Source organism: Peromyscus californicus, unplaced genomic scaffold (assembly GCF_007827085.1).
Source record: "Peromyscus californicus insignis strain IS unplaced genomic scaffold, ASM782708v3 Scaffold_8__1_contigs__length_139910024, whole genome shotgun sequence".
Lineage (NCBI taxonomy): Eukaryota > Metazoa > Chordata > Mammalia > Rodentia > Cricetidae > Peromyscus > Peromyscus californicus.
The window spans coordinates 27,336,331-27,354,044 of NW_026294606.1; the positions used below are offsets into that span (position 1 = coordinate 27,336,331).

Sequence of the window (17,714 nt, forward strand, 5' to 3'; positions counted from 1 at the left end):
ATTAACTTCACTGAGAAGAGATATGGAGACGCGCATGCACGCGCACATGCAAACACACACACACACACACACACACACACACACACACACACACACACAGCCTGTAGGGGTCTATACTGTGGTGTGAGTTTGGGATCAAAAAGCCAGACTTGGGGGAGATTTCCTATGTGAGATAGATGGCTAATGGGTTACCTTGTTGGTGCTCTATGAAACCCTACCTCATCTGTTAAAGCTAGGAAAAACAGCAACAGTAACAACATCAAAAGCAATGGAGCATTTTCTCCTCTTACATTCTCAAAACACTATACTTCTGGCTGCTATATGTATGAGATTTACTCCCACACCATCTACTTCTTCAGTTTCAGCTGGGCATCCTACAATTCAGTTCAGTTCTGACACTAATCAGTTAGTGCTGAACCCACAGGTTAAGGCTCAATCCCACAAGACTGCCTTCCCTCTTCATTTCAGACGCCAACCACAAGCAGTAGGCTCTCAGAATATTCACACTTTTGCTTTGAAATTGTGGCTGCAAACAAGGGATTTACTCAAGCCCTTTGCTGTGCTTGGTAATTTGCAAAAACAGCTTGCAGAACTCAGGAAAATACTAGCTAACATTTCTGAGTTTGTTTTGAAAGGTATTACAGAGAATACACGTGAACACATAAGGCAGGGTATGTGCAAAGCTGTGCATTTCCATGTCTATTCTAGGCATACTGCTTGCCAGGAACCTGCACCCACATTTTAGGGATCATGTTGGAGCTGCCCCCAACATGGACACGATTTGGTATTAACTCAATCCCCTATGCCTTATCAGAAGATAGAAGTGGGTGGGATGGGAAGTTGCTGGCTTGTAATAAGACTTTGCATTTCTGATGACCACCTGCAGAGCCAACCAAGACTGACATCAGTAGAACAAAGATACTCATTACCCAAGAAAGTTCAAGGGGCTTAGTAGCTCTGACCATGACTAACATGAGTACTAGAGGTTTTCCTGGTCCCTCTGTGGCTCAGGAAGTTGCAAAGGTTTTAGAAGTTGCTGGGAACCAAGGGCAGAGAATATGTATTGTAAGACACAAAAGCGATAAAAAGGCTTCCACACTTCCTGAGGTCGACAGAGCGGCACATTGGTTAATACACATGACGTTCTGGCACAGGTTCCTACTGCAGTTGAGTGCTATGATAATGCTGATTGCTATCTGTGACAACTTTCTGAAGTGAACAGAGTGCTATTCAGCTATGTTGGGGATTGGCCTAACCTGGCTTGGTCCTGACTCCAGGGAATTTTATTTAATTGGTTTGGGGTACAGTCTACATGTTGGGATCCTTACCATTTTAAAGGGAAGTAATGTAATATAATAAATATAATATAAATGTTATACTAGCTAATACATAGGATAATGTTATCCATTATAATATATAACATCATTATATACATTATGTATAGTATAAACACACATTTTATGAATATATTATGTATCATATTAATGCTATATGTAATATTATATTACTTTAATTATAGTTCTACTCAACAATGTGACACTATATTACTACATATGATAGTGCTATATAATATATATTATAGTATGTGTGATATAATAACATGCAGCCCTGTCCAGTATTATAATGAACATCATTAATGTATAATTTTGTTATTGAAATTTTTTACATTGATTGTATGTGTTTCTACACATATGTGGATATGCAGAAGTCACAGCACACTTGTGGAGGGCAGAGGGACAACTTTCAGGAGTCAGTTTTTACCTTCTACTGTGTGGGTTCCAGGAACTAACTCAAGTCATCAGGCTTGGCAGCAAGCACCTTTACCCACCAAATCATCTCCCTAGCCCCTAATTTTGTTTTTGAGAAGTCATATTTGAAAAACTACAAGTAGTTTTCACAATAGGCTAACATGTCCTTATCAATAAAGCATAATACATTGATATAGTTTACTTAACTCCATCTTACGATTTGAGTCTTAAATAGTCCCCAAAGGCCCATGCATTGAAGGTTCCCAGCCTGTGATGCTAGGGGAGGCAATGGAAGTTTTAGAAGGCGGAGCCTATGGAAGCACTTAGGCTATTAGGGTGTGTCTTTCAAGGGGATGCTAGGACTATAGCCTTTTCTTGTCTTTGTGTTTCCCGGTCACCATGAGGTAAGCAGCTTTACTCCATCACACACTCTCGGCCCCCCAACTATGGAACCAACCACCATGGACTAAAGCCTTGGAAACGGTGAGCCTCAGTAAACCCTTTCTCTTTTCAAGTTGATCATCTCAAGTATTGTGATACAGTAATAGAAAATGATGAACATGCTGACAGTGTCTCAAACATTATGTCAACATTGCTGTGGTTTGAATATGTCCTTCAAGTTTTATGTGCTGAGAATTGAACCTCTGAAGTAGCTTATGAATGGCATTTGGATGTGGGAGTCTTTGGGAGGTAATTCGGATTGGGTGGCATCACAGAAGTGGAGCCTTCACAATACAATTAGTAGTTTTAGAAGAAAAGGAGGAGAAACCCAGGCTAGCAGTATGCTCCGTTGTCCCATGTGATACTTTCTGCTGTGTCCTGATGTAGCAAGAAGACTCTGGCCAGATGCCTAACAGTGGGAATTGGGTTTTCAGCCTCTAGAATCATGAGTCAAATAAACCTCCGCGTTCTGGCATCACTAAGCTGTAGAGCACTTGCGTAGCACACGCAAGGCTCTTGGTTCCATTCCAGCAGTGCAAAGACAAACAAACAAATAGACTTCAGTTTTTCAAAAACAACCAGATCTCAGATATTATGTTATAGCAAAAGAAAATGAAGACAAACGTATATCAGTGATGGTGACATAATATGCTTTTCTGTCATATTGTTTTTAAAAATTGGGCCTGTACTTCAGACTTATGGCATACTGCAGCTCAGACTGGTGTAATTGCAGAGGCTCTCTAACTACACATGGCTTATGATTTCTGCACAGGACAGCAGGAGTCTAACTAAAATATAACCAAGATTAGTATCTGCTAAGGTAACCGTGATGAGTGGCTATGGATCAGAGCAAAGCTAAATTACCCAACGGCAGGACGTTCTACCTGTGTGACAGTCTCTGAGTGTGTTGGGGACTTCCTGGCTTGCCTCCTTAAGGTTAGTAATTAGGTATGGTCATTAAGAGCATGTTGTCAACCCCACTTTAGTTTTAAATGTTGATATTGATCATATGCAGCTTGTCTCAAAGCACTGAAAGCAAGCACATCTATGTTACCCAAGCTAGACAGGAAGTGGTATAGAAGATGCTTTGAGCCCTGTTGCTGTTTCGCTAAGCTCAGAGCCTGGATGAAGAGTCTTAGAGATCTCAGGGATAGAGGGAAGAACTGGCATTCGATGATCCCCTGATGGTCTATTCAACTCTGATTCAGAACGTCCTATAGATGTTCCTGGAAACAGTTGGCTTGACTGTAGCATCTGGATACACATAGATGTTACGTTTATACTGTACTATAGTTTGTTCAATGTGTAACAGCCTGTGTCAACAAAAAAGATTAATATACTTTAGCTTAAAAATACCTATTGCCAAAAAAGTGTGAAATACGGATACAAAATGAGCACGTGCTGTTGGAGAAATGGTGCTAAGAGACTCGCTGGTCAAGGGCTGCCAAGTCTTCAACTGGTTAAACACAGTTTCTGCCAAGTGCCATGAAATGGGGCAGGATAAAATGGCGTGTGTCTGTGTTCAATTCCACACTCCACTGAATCTCAACTATGCTATGTTTCTCTTTGACTGCTCTTAGATTTCTGTAGGGGAGGAGAGTTTGTACCCCTCTCCCAAACACATAAACAATGGGCAATCCTTGGATTCAAGGGTTGCCACTTGGCTTTTTACTTCAAAGTGCCTCTTGTCTTCGTAGCTGAGGTAGAGCAGGGGAGAAGAACACTACATTTTCTTCATTAATTTTTGCTGAACCTGACTTATTTGGTAGCTTTTTCTGGCATGGAGAACAGCCAGTTTGCAGGAGAGTGTGTAATAAGCGTCACTGAGCACTTGACTTGCAGATGGGGGCAGACTGTGTCACCCACAGTGGACAACAAGTTTTCCTCCCTCTCTGCTAAGAAGAACTACAAGGCCCCAGGGATTCTGTCTCATGCCTGACAGGAAACAGCAGCTTGTGCTTGGGCTTGATGACTCTGGTTCTCCCTGGTGTCACAGGCTCTTCCGATTACAGTGTTAATCACAGCAAGTGCCCTTTCTGCAATAGGTTAAAAAACACAATGAGCCAAGACGCCTCTGAATTTGAAGATTTCACTTTTCTGGTTCATTTAATTTACATAATAATTTGCTCAGCACTTGTGAATCCCTTATTTGGTTGTTTTATACTGAATAAAGTTTCCTGGCAATTCCCCAAATGTGAGCCCCTCTGCCTGCCTCTGCAGTCATTGTCCCCATAGCAATAAGGAAAGTAATTGACTGTGGGCTGCCTGCCCAGCATCTAGATAAGTCCAAGGCAAGCTTTCTGAGCTGCTAAACAGATTTAGACTCCTTAAACTGTTTGAGGGAACAATATTTCTCCTGTTTTATTAATTCTATTAAAACCATGCACAGAATAAATAGTAAGGTTTTCTTGATCTTGGAGGACCAAGACAATTTTTCTCCATGTGAAGATTTGATAGCCTTCTGTGTCTAGTAATGCAGAACCACCTTTACACACTCTCGTCTGGTGTGAACTGGTGTCCTTTTATCTAGTCAATCATCTGTGCACACCAAATTCAGCAAAACAAGTGTTCACTATCTCTTTACTCTGTGATACAGCTCTATTTGCCATGTCCACAGAGACAGGAAGTGGAAATATTCATGCCTTCAAGGAGTGCAGTCTCATCTCTCTCTCTCTCTCTCTCTCTCTCTCTCTCTCTCTCTCTCTCTCTCTCTCTCTCACACACACACACACACACACACACACACACACACACACACACACACACACAACTGAAGCTGAGATGTGGCTACAGCAAAAGTAGGAACCATGAATTGTTGCCAATGACAAAGCACTCAGTAATTTTTCCTATCCAGCTGCACCCCCGTAATGGTTAATCAGCATCTCTGCCATCTGCTCTCCCATACAATTCCCTGGCTCTGGCAGTGACTGAAACAATTCATCTGGTTGGCTTCGGAGGAAGGATTCTTGGGTTAAGTCTGCATGGAGGACAAATGGGAGCAGGTATTACAGGCTAAAGGGACCACCCAAATAAAGCACCTGCTAACACACAGGCTGTGATCAGAAAGTGGTAACCTGTTGCTGAGATGCTGAAGGTGCATGTGGGGGATGGGACAGGATGTAACTGAGGAAGTAGGACAGTGAAGGTTATGATGCACCTTGCTTGTTACAGAATGTAGACTTTGGAATCAACCTATGTTCCCAGCAACAGATGAATGGATAAAGAAAATAGGATCCATACACAAAGAATAATACATATAGTTGAACACCTTGTTTCAGAATTCAGACAACTTTAAGCCAGGCAGGCAATTCTTTATTCAGTTCCTCAGTTTGTTCATGTTCTCAGAGGTAGAACACCAGGGCAATGAGCTGCCTTATAGGCTGACCTGCCATTTCGTTTATTCCTGTTCAATGTTAACACCACATGCGGTAACTTTGAACCATGGTTTTATAAATCTCTTATCGCAGGCCAATAATGTCCTGGATGGCAAGAAAAAACCTTGGTTCATCTTAGGTTCCCCAGAGTACTTGGCACCAAGTAAGAGACTTAGTCATTGTGGTAGGGGGAAGAGAGATAGAGAAGGATGGAAGCTAGAACACAGAGTGGACCACAAAAGAGAAGAGGAAAGGGAGGAGAAAGGGACAGAAGATTGAGGGAATAGAGGGTTGGGGCTAGTCTAGACAAGGGCAGGTAGAAATGATTAGGTGAAAATTTTCAATAAAGTACTTGCAAATCAAATTTAAGAAAACATAAGAAAGTTCATTTATCATAATCAAATCAGCTTTATTTCAAACATGCAAGGATGGTTCAACACGTGTATATCACTATAGCTGAGCACCTTGTAACAGGATTCAGATAACTTTAAGGCAGTTAAGATAACTAAAATTCAACACATCATATGGTGGACTCAAGGACAGAAATCACATGAGTATCTCAATAGATGCAGAAAAGGCTTTTGACAAAGTCCAACATCCTTTCATGATAAAAGTCCTGGAGAAATTTGGAACAGAAGGGGTGTATTTCAACATAATAAAGGCTATCTATGTCAAACCTACAGCTAACATTATATTAAATGGGAAAAACTTGAAGCATTTCTATTAAAATCAGGAACAAAATACAGGTATCCACCTTTTCCACTTTGTAAATATAGTGTTGTGAGTCTTTGCTGGAGCAGTAACACAAGAGGCACTAATAAAAGAGATTTAACTAGGAAGGACAGAAGTCAAACCATCTCTACTTGCAGATGATACGGTTCTATATATGAGATCCCAAAGACTACCAGAAAGCTCTTACAGCTGATTAACACAGGAAAGTGGCAAGGTATCAAGTTATCACACAAAAATCTGTTGCCATCCTATCTACCAATGACAAACATGCTAAAGAGGAAATGACGGAACCAATCCCATTTACAGTGGAGACATAAATGTGAAATGTCTGGGGATAAACCCAATGAAGAAGTGATGACCTCTATAATGAAGACTTCAGAACACCCACAGGGGGCCCACTTCTTGAGGGAGAATTGAAGAAGACGCTGAAAGATGGAAAACCCCCTCATGCTTGTGTGTTGGAAGAATCAATATTGTGAAAATACCATCTACTAGAGGCAGTCTAAAGGCTCAATTAAGTCGCCATCAAAATGCCAACATCATTTTTTCCCAGATACTGAAAAATTTTTTTAAAAATTCATTTAGAAACATAAAATTCTTAGATAGCCAAGGCAATCCTGAGCAAAGAGCAATGCTGGAAATAGCCCAATTAAAAAGTGGGGGCACAGAATTTAAGTGAGAATTCTCAAAAGAGGAAACACAAATGACCGAGAAACACTTAAAGAAGTGTTCAATATCCTTAGTCATCAGGGAACTGCAAATCAACACTACTTTGAGATTTCATCTTATGCCAGTCAGAATGGCCATGGTCAGGAAAATAAATGACAGCTTATGCTGTTGAGGATGTGGGAAAGAGGAAAACGTATCCATTGCTGGCAGGAGTGCAAACTTGGATAGACACTATGGAAATCAGTGTGACAGTTCCCCAGGAAGCTGGGAATACATCTACTTCAAGATCCAGCTATACCACTCTTAGGTATATACCCAAAGGACTCTACATCCTACTACAGAGACACTTGTTCATCTATGTTCATTGCTTCTCATTTCATAATAGCCAGAAATTTGAAACAGCCTAGGTGTCCATCAACAAATAAATGGAGAATGGAAATGTGCTACATTTACACAATGGAATATTATTTAGAAATGAAACCATGAAATTAATAGATAAATAGAACCAGAAAAAAATCATCCTGAGTGAGGTAACCCAGACCCCCAAAGGACAAATTTTGTATGTATTCTGTTCTATGTGGATGTTAGCTGTTAAGTCTTTGATAAGCAGGCTACAATTTGTATAATCACAGAGGTTAGTTATAGGGTAAGAGATGGGATGGGGGGGCGGACTTCCTTGGGAAGGAGAAATAGAATATATCATTATGGGGAGACTGGGGAAGACTGGAATAGGAGGATTAAATGGTGACGGGGAGGAGGAAAAAGGGAGAAAGAGGGTACACAGGGAGTAACAACCAACACTAAGGGCCACTGAGGGAAACCTACTACTGTAGAAGCTTCTTAAAATATATACATGTATCAAAGAAATCTAAGTGGAGTCACCAAATAATGGTGACAGGGAGACAAAGCTCCAACTGGAAATTTTTTACAGCCAAGTAAAACTCCCAGTGCCAGGAATGGGTTACCTCTAATTGAGTTTTTGGCAAAAGAGGGTCCATGGAAACCCCCAAATAACTCAGGCTATTGCCAAGGCTGTTGGTTGCTCTCCACCAACTGATAGCAGGGTCCTATTGGCGAAGACAACACTTACCTATCACATTGAACAGGGAGAAGTCAGGCTGGTGCCTAACTAGAGCCTTCATCCCTACTGACTAGTGTTCATGGTACTGAACCAAAGGAGAAAGGTAAACACCAACCTGGCTACAAACCCTGCAGTCTACAATGTTGACCTTCCTGCATGATATGTTGGCTCAATAGTGGCACAAATGTAGGAGCAACCAAGTGCTATCTGACTGGATTTAAAGCCCACTCCATGCAATGGAACCCATTTGGATGGAACCTTGACACTGCTCAGGTGGCCAAGAACCTGAGACTAAACAGGCCACAGGTCTAGGGGGATAAACAAATACTGTTGTTCTGCTAAAGGAACGGAACAATAAAAATGACTCCTAACAATATTCTGCTATATCCACAGAGCAGTTTCTTGCTCAGACATCATCAGAGAAGTTTCCACATGTAATACATGGGAATGAATATAGAGACCCACAATTGGGGACAGTGTGTAGAGAGTGAGAGACTTTGGAACACTCACTCCTAAGAGGGATGTCTTCATCAAACCCCTCCTCTCAGGGCTCAGGGAACCATGTGGAAGAGAAAGTGGAAAAGTTGTAAAAGCCAGAGAAGATGGAGGACACCAAGGGAACAGTGTCTTCCAGACACAACTCTGACCTCATAGAGACCGTGGCAGCAGTCACGGGGCCCGTACAGGTTCAAGTCGGAGGAGGTCCCCGTGCTGAGAGAAGGAAGTGGACATGAGCTCACATCCCTAACCAAGCAGCTGTCTCTAATTGACATCTGCTTGCAAAAAGTTAGTTCTCTTCAGTGGAGTCTCACTGGGTATATTAACCACACTTAAGGGAGGCCCCACGCTGTAAGCAGATGGCCAACACAAAATCAACTCAAGGGTGTTTTTGGAGGTGTTTTTCTCCATCTTATATTGCTTTGTTTGGGTAATTTTTATCTTGCTGGTCTCTTGTTTGTACATTATGGTTTCTGATTTTGTGTTTTTCTGGGTTTTCTTTGTGTGTTTCTTGTGTTTTTTCTTTTTTTTAATTCTATTTTTTCTTGCCTGTTTATTTTCTAGGGAGAGAGAGAGAGAGAGAGAGAAAGGGAGGGAGAGGGAGGCATGGAATTGGATGGGTGGGGGGATCTAGGAGGAGATTGGAGAGAAGAAGTCATGATTAGAGTATGCTGTATGGAAAATTATTTTCAGTAAAAAGGAAAAAAGAATGGGAGTTCTTTTCTATTCATACATATGATAGGGGATTAGTATCTAAAATGGACAAAGAAACCAAACACTAAAGAATGAAGAAACAATCAACTCAATTTAAAATATGGCTGAGGAGCTAAACAATGTGCTCAAAATAAGAAATAAAAGTGTTCAATAAATGTTTTTTTTAAAAAAATGTTCAACATCCTTATCAAGGAAGTACCCATTAAGTCTGTTCTGGAATTCCACCCCACCCCTGTCAGAATGGTTGTCGCCAGGACAACACACAACAACTAACACTGGTAAGGATGTCAGGAAGAACATTATTTCCTGCTGGTAGGAATACAATCAGGTGTGACCATCGTGGATCTCAGTGGGGGACATTTTTCTAATAAGCTAAAAATAGAGCTTCCATATGACCTAGCCATACCACTCATGAGCATCTATTCAAAAGACTCTACGTCCTACTGAAGAGACACTTGCTCATTCATTCTTATGGCTGCTCTGTTCACAATAACAAGGAAATGGAATAAGCTTAGATGTCCTTCAACAGATGAATGGATAATAAAAACAGAGCACATATGCACAGTGGAATTTTATTTATCCATAAAGAAAAAAGAGATTATGCACTTTTCAGGAAAATGGAAAGAATTAGAAGATATGATATTAAGGGGGTGTCCCAGGCTCAGAAAGACAAACACTACATGTTTTCTCTTATATGTCTCTCAGCTTCTAATATTTTATGTATGTGTATCTCCATGGGCTTGAGGGAAGGCAGATGCCAGGAGACTAGAAAGAGGCCCATGTCAGAGTAATAATTCTCTAAGCTTTCTGTGTTGTATTTAAAACTTCCAAATTCCTGATTGGTTGGATTAGCATCTGACCATTTGTGAGAACTTTTAAATTCCTAATTATGCTCTACGGATTGCTGTTCAGATTCACTTCCTGATGTAGTTCCTCTTCTGGCTGCTGATGCTACTACTTATGCCATCCTGGTTTTATACATTTTTCCACATTAAAAAATACAGAGAAGAAAAGAGATTGACTCAAAGTGTTTCATGCTGAGGAAGCTCATGAATGTGCTCAACTCATCAAAAATCTCCAGGGCATACAGGTGCCATGAGTGTTGCTCACATGTTGGTGGCAACTAAGAGCTGTCTAATTGGGCTTACAGCCCAACAAACAGGAGACAAATCGTACCTGCTACTAGAAACCTAGCCAGTTTCTTAGAGTTAGTGAGGTCATGGCTCTTAGAGGAGAACCCACTACTGCCACTTGGCTAGACCAGCATAATTCCTTACTACATTCTAAATCTTACCCTTATACTCACAGATAAGTTTCGCTGCCACCCCTCACCAAAGAAACTTCTTTGTACAGCAGTGGGAGACAGTCACAGAAAACCACAGCTGGGCATGATTCAGTGATCAACAGATCATCGGAAACCCAGCCTCAGTGGATTTATCTACATCACTGCATCTGCATCTATGTATGGTACAGGGAACATCAAGGAAGAGGGGCAGAAAGACTGTAAGAGCCAGACTATCAGGAAGTCTGCTAGGAAAGAGCCTGTCCTAGAAACCGCTGTACAAACAAAGCTGGAACAAATGGCAATATCATTAAACATGCTAACGTAGAAGGGGGAAAATCTCATGGGGTCCCACCCCTAGACAAAGAACTATAGGCAACTAATGACTGCTGGGCGAAGGAGAATTAGCCTCTCCCAGGGATGAGCCCCCTCGTTGAAGAGTGGTCAGCCTTAATAAACCATATACACACTACCAACGAAAATGGACTCCACGGGTCATTTATTCAAGTATACACACATGCCCATACATACATGTATGTAACAATAATAGTCAAAGAAAAAAGACTGTCAACTTGAGAGTCAGGAGGACATGAGAGGTGTTGGAGAGAGGGTAGCTGGGAAGGGCTGGAGGGAGGGAAAGGAGGGGGAGTGATGTAATTCTACTTCAATTTAAAGTATGTTTTAAAAATCTCTAGAGGTTAGAGATGGCTAAGTGGGTAAAGCACTTGGTATGTAAAGTCAGGAGCCGAGTTCAAGTCCCTGGGACCCAGGTAAAGCCAGGCATAGTAGCGAGTGTCTGAGATCCCAGCGCTCCTGTGATTGAGACAGAAAGCAAAGCCAGGAGAGTCCCAGAAGTCCTCAGCCAGCCAGGAGCACACGGTAGGAGAGCCTGTCTCAACTAGGAAGGAGAGGATCATCTTTGGAGAGTGTCCTTTGACCTCCAGCATGTACACACACACACACACACACACACACACACACACACACACACACACACACACACACACACACACACACCTTTCCACTAAGTTGAAAGAGGAAAACTGATGACATTTTGTAGTAAATTAAACAATAAGAAAAGATCTTAAAATATAGTCATATCACCAGGCAGAGTTCTTAAGTGATTATTTTAAATAAATTCCTGGCCCAAAGATGTGCACACGCATCCACATGTCTCATGTTTGTTTTTGGTTCACTCACTTTTTTTCTATTATAGACTTGGGAGCTAGCCTTCCTGGATTCCAGCCATGGGTCTCTTACCAGCCTAGGAGTTGACATAGGTTCCTGAAATTTTGTGCCTCAGTTTTTGCATTTACAGATTTGGGGAGTATGGATAGCACCCCTTTGTGACTTTGGACTGTTAAGGAAATTGTTTCTAGGTATAAGGCTCTTAGAACAGTGGCTGGTACAATGCTTGGTGGTGTTAGCGGGTTCACTGTGTTTTTATGTTTGTGTGTATGTGTGAGTGTATGTGTGAGTGTGTGTGAGTGTATGTATGAGTGAATGCGTAAGTGCGTGAGTATATGTGTGTGTGTTAATGTGTATGTGAGTATGTCTGTGTTCAGTGTGTGTGTTTGTGTGAATTTGTGTGTGTCTGTATATGAGTGTGTGTGTGTGTGTGTGTGTGTGTGTGTGTGTGTATGTATTATATGTGTAAGTATGTCTGTGTATGAATGAGTGAGCCAAGCTTCCTAAGCCTAGTGTACATTTGAAACATATTTGGTCTTCTGTAACTGCAGGCTTTGGAGCCCCCAATTCAACCAACTGTGGAGAGATTTGTGTGTGTAGGGGAAAGTATCTTTCTGGAATATCCAGACCTCCTCTGTCATTGTTCCCTAACAACACAGTTCTACGATGACTCACACAGTGTTGACATTAGGTGTGGTGAGTGATCTGGAGATGACTGAGATAGCCTTTAACATATATGTGGGTTCTGTACAAATGTTCTTCACTTTCTATGAGAGGCTTGAACACCTGAGTGGTCTGGTATTTCTAGGGATTTCTAAGAACAGACACCAAGACACAACTGTGTAGGGAACAAAACATGAAGTGTGACACTACCCCAGCCCCATAGTCTAGTGTATCTGATGTGTGGGGATGAGGATGGTGGTAAGTGCAGCAAGAGCGCTCTAGGCATGTCCTGGGGGGTGGGGGGGGGAGAGGAGGCTGGGGTGCAGGCTTCGAGTGCAGAGCAGCTCACTGTGCAAAACCACGACTTTCTATCTGGTGATTCTCCTTTAATTTCATTCACTATTCTTGCAGGCAGACATCTTTCCTCTGTTTCCATGGTATGGGAAGAGGACTCCAATGCTTTCTACATTTTTGTTTAAAAAAGATAATTGGGTCATTTTGATAGTATCATTGTTGCTTAAAAATCTAGTTAGAGCAGAAACACAGCCAAGGTGGTTGGGTTCCTGGAACATAGAGTTGACTTGTACCCCCTATGGCCAATGAGAACAGGCAGGAGGGAGCAGCTGACAGAGATCAACTTCTGGGGAGCTCAGTGCAGAACAGACCCGAGTTCTCATAAACAGTGAAGCATCTTTGGGCCTGGAAGAGGCAAGCAAGGGGAAAGGAAAGGTGGGGATGGGTAGGTGGATTTGCCTGTTCTCCTGGGGGCCATGCAGAGGGTCAAAGCTTAGTGAACTGGCAAGAGAGGAGCTCAGACAATGTGGTTTCTGCTTCTCTAGTTGGAATGCAGCAGCTATTCAATTCCCCCATGAGTCAGCGGCCTTTTCTTTTTCTGAGTTCTTGTTGTATGGGCGAGACCTTGCCACTGCAGAGATCATTAAAGGAAATCTGGAAATACACTGACCCCTCGTGGGTTTTTGGAAACTATTGGCTCTTTCTGCTGCCAATCTTTAGAGTAAGATACTGTTATATGTGTGGAAAGAGCCTCCGTTAGTACAATCTCCTATGCACGCCTTTCATTTCAATGCTCACAACATCTGTCTGAGGGAGGCCCTGAGCACAGAATTGCCTGGTATTTGTATGCAGTGGGTGATGATGAGTGGGGTGTAGTTTGCCCAAAGGAGAGCACGGAGAGCCAGGGTTCTCTGTCCACCGGGACCCTGCTGTCAGGTGCAAGCATTCAGTAAGGCAGGTGGCTTACCTCCTTTTCTTCTTCCACAGAAAGAGAACTTGGGCAGGTCCTCCTCACAGATGGGATAGGAGTAGTTCAGAATGGAAGCACCTTTTGAGACAAGAGCTATGTCCAGAAACAGCTTTCTGATGTCCTCTCCTAAAGAGAAGCACAATTTCAGTGCTGTGTGTCTGCTCTGCAAGGTCACTCAAGCTCAACCGCATTGTCTAGATGATCCTCACAGCCTTCAGCCTGATGCATGTAGGGGGTGGGGGCATGTCTCTTCTTGACAGAGCAGCATTTCTAGCTTAAGTTTTATCTGTTCTGGATAAGGCAGCTCATTGGCTACACTCCCCTCCTGATGCTCAGTGCTCTACCCATCACTGGACTGTGTACAAGTCTGATTTTTAGAGTTCTCTAGTTCCATAGAGTTATTTATCCTCCATGGTAGTAGCAGGGCATGGCCGGGTCTGCATATTCCCACTAATGTTGCCTGATAGATACTGCACATGGCTTCCTAGAGAACTTCAGCGAGCTCTGATGGCAGCCTCCATTTCTTTCTGGCCCCTTTCACACTCTTTTTTTTTTTTTTTTTTTTTTTTTTTTTTTTTTTTTTTTTTTTTTTTTGTCTTTCACCTATTTTTTTTTCCCTCTTGGTTTCCCTGCCCACACCATTTCTCCAGATGCTGGGAGACCAGATATTGTGCAGAGTTGTGGAAAGATCCAGTCATGTGAGAGTTCTTGGTCTTTGAGAACGATTCTAGATGCTCAATTACTGAATGCTTCTCTGTTTTGAGAAAACTGGTCTTCTAGAAGGGAGGATGCTTTTAGCAGCTATGGCAAACATATTGGTTTACTATAATGGCATGGCCAACCAAGAAACAACCAGGAAGTGTGTGTTCTCACAGCCTAGGGTGGGAAGAAAGACTTGCCACCCCTCACTTGTTTTTTTCCTAATTGTAAGAACTTCCATTATTGTTTGGGAAGCCAAATAATGTGAGTAACAGACCATGCAGTATGGAGTTTGTTTGTGGTAGAAGTAATATGCAAGCCTCTTGTGTAACTACAAGACAATCGCTTCTTTTTTGCTGCTTATGGTGACCAGGGCCTGCAGTATTGAAGTGAGCATCTGGAGACCACAAGGGGTTAACTAGAGAGGGAATGTGAGAGGTGAAGTTGGGGTAGTGGTGCAGTCTGCTGTGCTAGTCAATGTGAGTCACTGTGTGTGCAGAGGAGGAGGCTCTGTTATGCTCTATGTGAAGGGAATCACATCTACTTACTTAGAATGATGCCAAATCTAATGTTGAGGTATGGTTGGATCTGCTTGGAACACTGGTCAATGGAAAGGCCAAAGTCCTGTAAGGGATCTGCCAAAGAGGACACCGAGAGATTAGTCATGAGTCCATGGCAAACTCATCTGCAAATCTGCACTAATGACTTTTACAGGATTCACTAAAGTGCCCCACACTAAAAATGCCTGTAACATTTCAGCAGCTCCCCCCAGCCTGTCCATAATCATTGTCATGTTCACTCTGATGACATGTTTATTACTTACATTTTCTTTATCATTGCTTGAGTTCTTTTAGTCCCTAACCTTAGTCTTGCTGTCAGAAGGAGATGTATGTAGACACTCAGTTAAGATGCATCTCTACAATTCTGTTTTATCTTATGCTATCCCATCCCGGTCAATGGAACCCCTCCCCGCAATATTCTGCTCTGTGCAAGGCTATGCTAAACAGTCAGGGGCTAAAGATAATGTATTTTACATGTAATGTTTGCTATTTTAAACAGCTGCTTATGAACCAGAATAAAGAGCAAAAAGATCCTACTGTCCCCCACCCCAAGCCATACTTCACATCCTGAGTCTACTTTGTGGACTTGAGGCCAAGTGGCAACACACACACACACACACACACACACACACACACACACACACACACACACACACACTACAAATCTCCAGCCCTCTGATTCACTTGTATACTTTCTCTCATTTCAGAATTTTTTTGCTCATTCTTGTCTATTGTGAAGGCTTCCTTATAGTCTTGAAAATAGTCTTTTGCTTCTCTGAATTCATAAACACTGTTGTATCTGACATACTCTTCAAACTGTATAAATATTTCTAGTCATCCTTCAATATACATTTCAGGACTCCCTCCACCCATGGGTACCAAAATCCATAGATGTTCAAGTTCTTGATATAAAATATCATATTTTCATAGAACCTATGCAATCCTCTGGTGTATATATTCATTTATTTTTTAAAGTGTATGTGTGAGTGCCTACATGTATGTATGTGAACCATATGGATACCTGTGGAGGACAGCAAAAGGAGTTGGATCCTCTGGAGTTTACAGACAGTTGTGAGCTGCCATGTGGGTGCTGGAAATCAAAAGTGGTTCCTCCCCCCCCCAGATGATTTAAATCATCTCTAGGAGACTTACAGTAGTTGTAAGTGTGATGCAATTGTGTGGGACAAGGCAAATGCAGTGTGAATCATTGCTATACTGCTTTGCTCAAGAAACACAGGAAGAACTCTGCACATGCTCAGTGTACTCCTATTCAAATACATTAGATCTGTTTTTGGTTGAATCTGAGGATGTGGCAACTGTGGCTATAGAAACCCAACTGTATTACTTGGTATTTTGCTCTGTGCCTTAACTGTATAGTACCTAATGTAAACTTAGACTCCTTTGAGGCAGGAACTGTATTTGTGGTCATTTATTTTTCATTTCCTTTTCCATTCTGCGTCTTACTGGGCCTAAGGGAGGAAATCCACTTTGAGCTGACTTTCTAAGAATTTTCAATCTATGTTTCCAAACTCTCCATTACTCAGCTAATCCGACAGATAGGCACCCCACAAATGCACGTAATGAATATGAGTAGGGGTCATCTATTATGCTATCCACATCTCAGCTCCAAATCCAGCCTTTGTACTTTGCTTTGTGAGGCTGCTTCTCTGCAATCATTCCTCTGTTTGTTGTATGCAGTCAGGGCACCAGAGTGAGATGGAGGCCAGAGCCAGGGGCTGGCCTTGCTTTTCATCAGTTTTCAGCCGTACTTCGTTCCAATATATGCTTCACTTGAACCTTCTTGGAACCAGCCAGGTTCAGCGCTGTGTGTTCCCAGACCTCTGCAAAATGGTTGCCTCAGAAGTGGTTACCCCTTCCACTGCCTTAGACTACAAGGTCTGTCTTCTGAGCATCCAGACAACCTTTTGCTCTTTGCTCTCCCAGCCCTCAAGGAGGCAACTCTTCTTCACCATTTGCTTTTTGGTTTGTCTAATTTTTCAATTCAATTAGCAAATTCCCTATATTAAATTACTTATATTAAAATTAATTGATTAGTTATTACTTCCTCTATAGGATCCAGACTGGTAGAATAAGGAACAATCTGAGAAATAGGTGTGGCTTTCCTCTTTTCACAGATTGTAGCATGTAGACTCAGAAATGTTGTATTAACTTAACTAGATCTGAACAAAGAAAGTGCCCAAGTCAAGATGTAAACCCAGTGTTAACAGAAGCACAAATAAAACCACATTGCTGCTCAGTAAGTATTGTGCATTATAATCAATAAGTAAATCCTAGGAGACGTATGTTAATTTCATTTTTAAGGATTGCCTGGGATATTTTCTGTGCAAGTATATGGCATTGGGTAATTCAGTTCCATACCTGCTTTCCACTGTGAGTTTCTAGGCAACGATGCAGACAGTGTTATTACCATCCACCTACTGACCTGAGAGATGCATCATTGTCTCTGATGCTTGTGATGGAAGTGGCCCCTGTGCAATGCCTGCCTCGCAAATCTGATCAAACTCCTTTTGGTTTGCTCTCGAATTTTCTGAGGGAAAATGCCCCTCTTTTCTGATGCTCACTTGACTTCCTCCTAAACATTTTCATGCTGTCTCAGGACTTTTTCAGATTGGAAAACAGTGGCGGGGAGGGACGAGCCAGTTGCTTCTGCTTTACACTTAGCACTCAATATTGAAGAAAGCGAAGGCCACCTAAACAGCGGGTGCTTAGGAAAGCGCACCCTCAAAGTTGTGCGTTAATTTAAATTGCCAGTCAAGGCAAAATGAAGGAAGTTATACGCA

The 17,714-nt window shown here is 42.0% G+C and overlaps 1 protein-coding gene across 1 annotated transcript in view; it reads right to left on the reverse strand.

Moving 5' to 3' along the window:
- Ly86 (lymphocyte antigen 86) overlaps nucleotides 1-17,714 on the reverse strand; it is a 69,366-nt gene that overhangs the window by 23,258 nt on the left and 28,394 nt on the right. The window contains exons 2-3 of the mRNA XM_052728876.1: nucleotides 14,902-14,988; nucleotides 13,652-13,780 (exon numbers count right to left, since the gene is read on the reverse strand). Coding sequence (XP_052584836.1) covers nucleotides 13,652-13,780; nucleotides 14,902-14,988 — 216 coding nt within the window. The remainder of the gene's footprint in view (nucleotides 1-13,651; nucleotides 13,781-14,901; nucleotides 14,989-17,714) is intronic.